Source organism: Mobula hypostoma, chromosome 4, assembly GCF_963921235.1.
Source record: "Mobula hypostoma chromosome 4, sMobHyp1.1, whole genome shotgun sequence".
Lineage (NCBI taxonomy): Eukaryota > Metazoa > Chordata > Chondrichthyes > Myliobatiformes > Myliobatidae > Mobula > Mobula hypostoma.
This window is the reverse complement of record NC_086100.1, coordinates 25,206,777-25,212,926: the sequence shown is the minus strand read 5'-3', so window position 1 is coordinate 25,212,926 and position 6,150 is coordinate 25,206,777. Positions and strand designations below refer to the sequence as shown.

The window sequence follows — 6,150 nt, the reverse complement described above, 5'->3', positions numbered from 1 at the left end:
CTCATATCTGCCGGGGGAGTTTCCCCTGTAAGCCGAAAAGGTAAAAGCGTCTTGCGATAGAGGAAGAATACTTTCTGAAACCTGTTTTATCCGCGTAATTTTTCCCCTCAGTAAATTAAATATGAGCTTGTAATATAGAAGGCATTGTAAATGACAGAGCGCGGGTTGGACTCGCCGATTAACGGAGAAGCCCGACTTACTTATCGTAACGGCATCTGCGTGTACTTGCATTTCACTCCCTGTTAACAGTTTACCCAGGCAGGTTTCAAATAACGCCTCCCGAACTCGCACCTGGCTCGGTGCTGCACAAGCCCAGGCTCTCCTTTCCCACCACAACCCACTAACCCACCCTACCCTGAAACACCGTCACTCACGACCTTCTGTCACATATCGCGCTCCGCGACGGGTTCAACTGCACAGCAATTCCCCCAACTCTTACCATTCGTGCTCATGTACCTAGTTCCAAGGAACCCCGCTTCCTCAACTATCAACCCCCTCCGTTTCCCACCGTCTCCTCCTTTATATGTCCATGTTCTGAAAACCTCAGCCACCCTCTTGCCAATCATCAATCTCCCCAACTGTCAACCCCCTTTCCTCCCCGCCTCACTCGCCCTATCACCTCCCCGCCTCTTCCGCAACCCTTAACCCCCACTAGTCCAGCTCGCTCCCGCCGCGCTCTTTCCTGCGCCCGGTGTGCGGGGTGCAGACTGCCACCGCCGGCCAGTTAACGGGCCCCAGAACCTACCCGCCTCGGACCCAATCCGCGTTATCCCAGCTCGGGGCGGGACTCCGCTCTTCTGCAAACCGCGGCGACAAGAGAGCGTCAGAGTGAAGAAATCTGTGCAGAGAGGGCTGGGTAGAAGGAGAAATCCTCTCTCAGCACCTTCCATCCATTTAAAAATAAACATTACCTGTGTAGTGAAAAGATCATAAAGAGGGGAGAGAGAATTCTGACCCGATTCACCATGAGATCGAGAGCATGAGAGCACCGCCTCGCAGGTCTCGACGCACTGAAAGGCTCAAAGGACTAAGACAGAGGCTGCCACCGGAGACTATCTTGTTAAGTGACTGAGGGGGGACGGGTCGAAGTTGGGAACAGGACTCGCGAGGATCCCCAAGAAGAGAGAAAAAATCCGAGGTAAGAGTTGGCGAGGAGATCGGACGCAGGGGGTACGCACACAATTCAGACACACAGATGCGTGACAAAAACAGGAAGAAGCCCGCCTGTGCTTAGCTCGCACGGAGGCGAGGGGACTGTGTGCAATGCGGAGGGACTAAACTCTCGCTCCCTTTCGGAACGGAACGGGAGTGCAACGACGAAGAAGGAGTAGCGGAATTAAGGGGGAGAAAAGTTGACGGCTTGTGATGTGAGACCAGGAGAGGGACAGCCCCGCCAGGCAGCCGGAGCAGCCGTCTCCCCAAACACCCTTACATGGCCGGGGTTCTGATCCTGTTAGAGCTTCTGGTTCCAGGCATCGGAGGAGGTTGAAAAGAGGCGCCCACGATGCTACAGTGAGTTATTGTTTTTATTTCCCCCCCCCATCGAAAAGAAATAAGGACAATGAAGGTTCTGCGCAGGAAGGCGGTTTTCTTGGTGCTAGGCTACGTCTTGCTGGTGGTGCTGACAATGCTACATTTCACAGACTACAAGGGGGCCAAGGAGTGCAGCCAGGTGAAGTATGTGCCCTACCCGCTGCGCTACACGGTGGAGCAACAGCGAGCCCCGGCGCCGCTCAACGCGTCCGCCAAGCGGCAGCATGTCTACGTGTTCACAACATGGCGATCCGGCTCGTCCTTCGTTGGCGAGCTCTTTAATCAGAACCCAGACGTCTTCTTCCTCTACGAGCCCATGTGGCATATCTGGCAGAAGCTGTACCCGGGCGACGCGCTCACGTTGCAGGGAGCGGCTCGGGACATGCTGGGCCACCTCTACCGCTGCGACCTCTCCATCTACCAGCTCTACAATGGGGGGAACAATGTCACCAGCATGGGCATCTTCGGTGCGCCCCGCAACAAGGTGGTCTGCTCCTACCCGCTCTGCCAAGCCTACAGGAAGGAGCGGGTGGGCCTCATTGACGAGCACGTCTGTAAGAACGAGTGCCCACCCCAACATCTGGACTCCCTGGCGGCCGAGTGCCAGAAGTACAGCACCATCGTGATCAAGGGCGTCCGTATCTTCGATCTTAGCGTGCTGGCGCCTCTGATGAGGGACCCTACGATCGACTTGAAGGTGATTCACCTGGTGCGGGACCCTAGGGCTGTGGCCAGCTCCCGTATCAGATCCAGGAATGGGCTGATCCGGGAGAGCCTCCAGGTCATGAGGAGCAAGGATCCCAAAGGCCGACGCCTCAAGGTGTACGACGGCTACCAGCGGAGTCGGCGGGACGCGGTGGATTACCACGCCCTTAACGCGCTGGAGGTGATCTGCAGCAGCATGGTGCGGACGGTGCAAATGGCCAGGGAGCCGCCACGCTGGCTCAAAGACAACTATCGGGTGGTGCGCTACGAGGACCTGGTGGAGGAGCCCATCAGATACCTGAAGGACATGTACCACTTTGTCAACCTATCTCTCAGTCAGGACCTGGAGAGGTTCGTCCTCAACATGACCATGGGTTCCAGCTACAGCAACAAGAAGCCCTTCAGTGTGTCCTCACGGAACGCCACGCAGGCTGCCAATGCGTGGCGGACCCAGCTGACCTACTCCCAGATCAAACAGGTGGAGGAATACTGCCAACAGGCCATGGACTGGCTGGGCTACCAGAAGGTACAAACGCCGGAAGAAGTCAAGGATTTCAGCAAGTCATTTGTGACCAAACTCCGGCTGTGAACAGCAGGACAGAGGTGATGCAGTAAGCCAACCCATCCAGTCCACACCCATGAGAGGCGGAGGGCAAACCTCAACATGTTTGGTTTCTAAACATGCTCAGATCTAAATCTGAGAGTGGGGCTTTGTCAGGGGAAGGTGAGGTGGAGGGTTGTGTGGTACCTTCTTTCTCTGGCACACACATACACATTGGCATTCTTGTACACCCACCGACCTATTTGCACAATTGCCTTCATCTGTACACCCACAGATGCTCAGAGTTACCACCTTAGCATCAATATACACTCCCATAAAAACACTCATCCAGGCACAACTTTACATTCACAAACACACATTACAATTTCTCCCACTCCCAACATTCTTGATATTTCCCATGCAGAATTAGCCAAACCCACATACATTTCAACTGACAAAACATTAATGTACTGACACTGGCATTGCTCGGTATAACTCATACACTTTACTACTAACGGCAAAAAAGCTGTTGAGATGTGAATCATCTGGTGATTTTTAAGGGAAGTTTTGCATCATCAGGTGTTGACAAAGGTACAAAGCATTCATTTGTTCACCGGAAATACTTGATCTTTGGGTTTAAAATTGTTATATATGTTGCTCTATGAATACATATATGTATATATAGGTTTTGTTGTCTGGTTAAATGAATAAATTGATAATTTATCATTTTTTAAAGAAAGTATTCTATTATATGATGGCATGTGACTGTAGAATTGTGAGTACAGTGCTTTACTGCCAAAGTGCAACAAATCAGGATCCTTTCTGTTCTTTTTTTTTGCTCGAATGTTCTTCCCACACAAGTACGTTTGTTCTTTCCCCTACAATGTGGAAATCAAAGAAGCTGTTGCAAAATAAATCTTCTTTGACCCTTAATTTTATTCTTATTGTGTCATCGCAAGAAATCAACCCCAAAATACCAAAAAAAACTTTAAAAATAGCATTTGGTTTGATGATAATTGAAATTTGACATGATAAAATTCAGCAGAACGTGTTCTTATAATTACAAGAAACCACGCTGACGGGGTTTTTGTATTTTATTGAGGGTCTTTGCGACATTTACAATACACAGTATTTTAAGGGGCTAAGGGATATATTGAGCAATGCGTGCCCAGAAAGATTTTTTTCCCCATTAATGGCCAACTCAAAACGTCACACAAGGAGTTTTCTCTTACACCTCTGTCACCAATACCAAAGGTATAGAATTAAAGGCATTGATTCTGTATAGAAGTTATTTCAATAATGTTATTTTTAAATGCCCTCAAGTCACGGGTGGCAGCAGAATTTTGGTGGACTGTTTCAGAAGGCACAGTGTCTGTTTACTGGAATATGTACAAGATATATACCACATCTTGAAAATAGTTTTGGAGAAACAGCTACAATTTGAAAATTGAGGTCTCGGGAGAAAACACTAAAGACATACTTTGGTTGCTGCACTTCATTATATATTCTAGGTGATTACTATTTGGCAAAACCAAGATGCATTTATAAGATAGTCTTGAGGTTTGGACCTAAGTATTAGATGAATGCATTCAGATAGTCAGAATGCAGGTGAAGAAAATTTTGGTTATTCTGAATTTATTGGGCTCCATATAGCAGGAGAACGGTGCACCTAGTGTTGACTTCTCAAGGTAAAAGTGCCTTTATGTTGCTTTGGTCTTGGAATAGTAGTATTACATTGTGCTGAACATGCTCTCACTCCTGAAAAGTAAATGAATAACTACTTATTAGATGTTGGAAGGTTTCTTTGCCACTGTTGTCCCATGGAAGCAAGCTGCATGATGTATCCTTCCTCACCAGCCCTGTGAGGTAAATTACAACTATTGAAATGGGACCTCACCCTTAGTACTGGCCATGAATGCTGCTTCCTCTGTAAACTATACTACTGGCTGACTGCTTCTGCCAGGTCAGCCAGCTGGGGCTTGGTTGACAACTCTCAGATTGGGCTTGTCTCTCTCATACTGCTGTCAGGCAAAATTACCCTGCCATTAGTGTGAAGAGGGGAGGGGATCCGTGTATGGTAGTGGGAAGGTTTAAGGGGATAGCTGTCATAAAACTTCAATGATTTACTAAAGGTCAATAAAAACAAACTGACCTCTACACTCATTCTACTTAATACTAACTAAACCAACTATGAGAAATGATTTCATTCACCAGCTTAGAAATGCACACACACCAGCAGATGGATCAGTAAGCACAGCTTGCTGCATGTATTTGAGAAATCATGTGTATCTTCTCTTCCATGATGAAATGAGTGGGCAGTATAGCAGCAGGTTCTCACTCTCTACCCTTTGGATGAAGTCAGTGGATTTGGTTTAAAACCTGTATCTAGAAAACTGAATAAAACAATTCAGCAGCTGCCAAACAAGACAAGGTAACAACATCATCATTCCGAGTTGTTACCATCTTGCAATGCGTTCCAGACCAGGCTGCAGAGCGGGGTGCTCATCATTAATTTTTATTACACACATCAAAGTTGCTGGTGAATGCAGCAGGCCAGGCAGCATCTATTGGAAGAGGTACAGTCAACGTTTCAGGCCGAGACCCTTCGTCAGGACTAACTGAAGGAAGAGTTAGTAAGAGATTTGAAAGTGGGAGGGGGAGGGGAGATCCAAAATGATAGGAGAAGACAGGAGGGGGAGGGATGGAGCCAAAAGCTGGACAGGTGATTGGCAAAAGGGATATGAGAGGATCATGGGACAGGAGGTCCGGGGAGAAAGACAAGGTGGGGGGGAACCCAGAGGATGGGCAAGGGGTATAGTCAGAGGGACAGAGGGAGAAAAAGGAGAGAGAGAAAGAATGCGTGTATAAAAATAAATAACGGATGGGGTACGAGGGGGAGGAGGGGCATTAGCAGAAGTTAGAGAAGTCGATGTTCATGCCATCAGGTTGGAGGCTACCCAGACAGAATATAAGGTGTTGTTCCTCCAACCTGAGTGTGGCTTCATCTTTACAGTAGAGGAGGCCGTGGATAGACATGTCAGAATGGGAATGGGATGTGGAATTAAAATGTGTGGCCACTGGGAGATCCTGCTTTCTCTGGCGGACAGAACGTAGGTGTTCAGCAAAGCGGTCTCCCAGTCTGCGTCGGGTCTCACCAATATATAGAAGGCCATATCGGGAGCACCGGGGTTGTTTGCGTTATTAATTTTTGTTAGCATGATACAGAACTAAATTGCCGCATCTGGTCCATGAACCAAGCTGCTCATTCCAAATCCTACCAGTGCAAGAAGTTGTAAATTTGGGCTTTTTTTTTTAAGAGTGGGGCAAAGTCTGTAAAGTCAGTGATTCCTTAGCAGGACCTCGTTTGCTCT

General features: G+C 48.3%; 1 protein-coding gene across 1 annotated transcript; it reads left to right on the top strand.

Moving 5' to 3' along the window:
• The first annotated feature begins 666 nt into the window (after positions 1-666).
• Positions 667-5,463, top strand: chst2b (carbohydrate (N-acetylglucosamine-6-O) sulfotransferase 2b). The gene has a single exon (XM_063045406.1). It carries the CDS (start codon positions 1,562-1,564, stop codon positions 2,825-2,827), a length of 1,266 nt encoding a protein of 421 aa, XP_062901476.1. The 5' UTR covers positions 667-1,561; the 3' UTR covers positions 2,828-5,463.
• Positions 5,464-6,150: the final 687 nt, after the last annotated feature.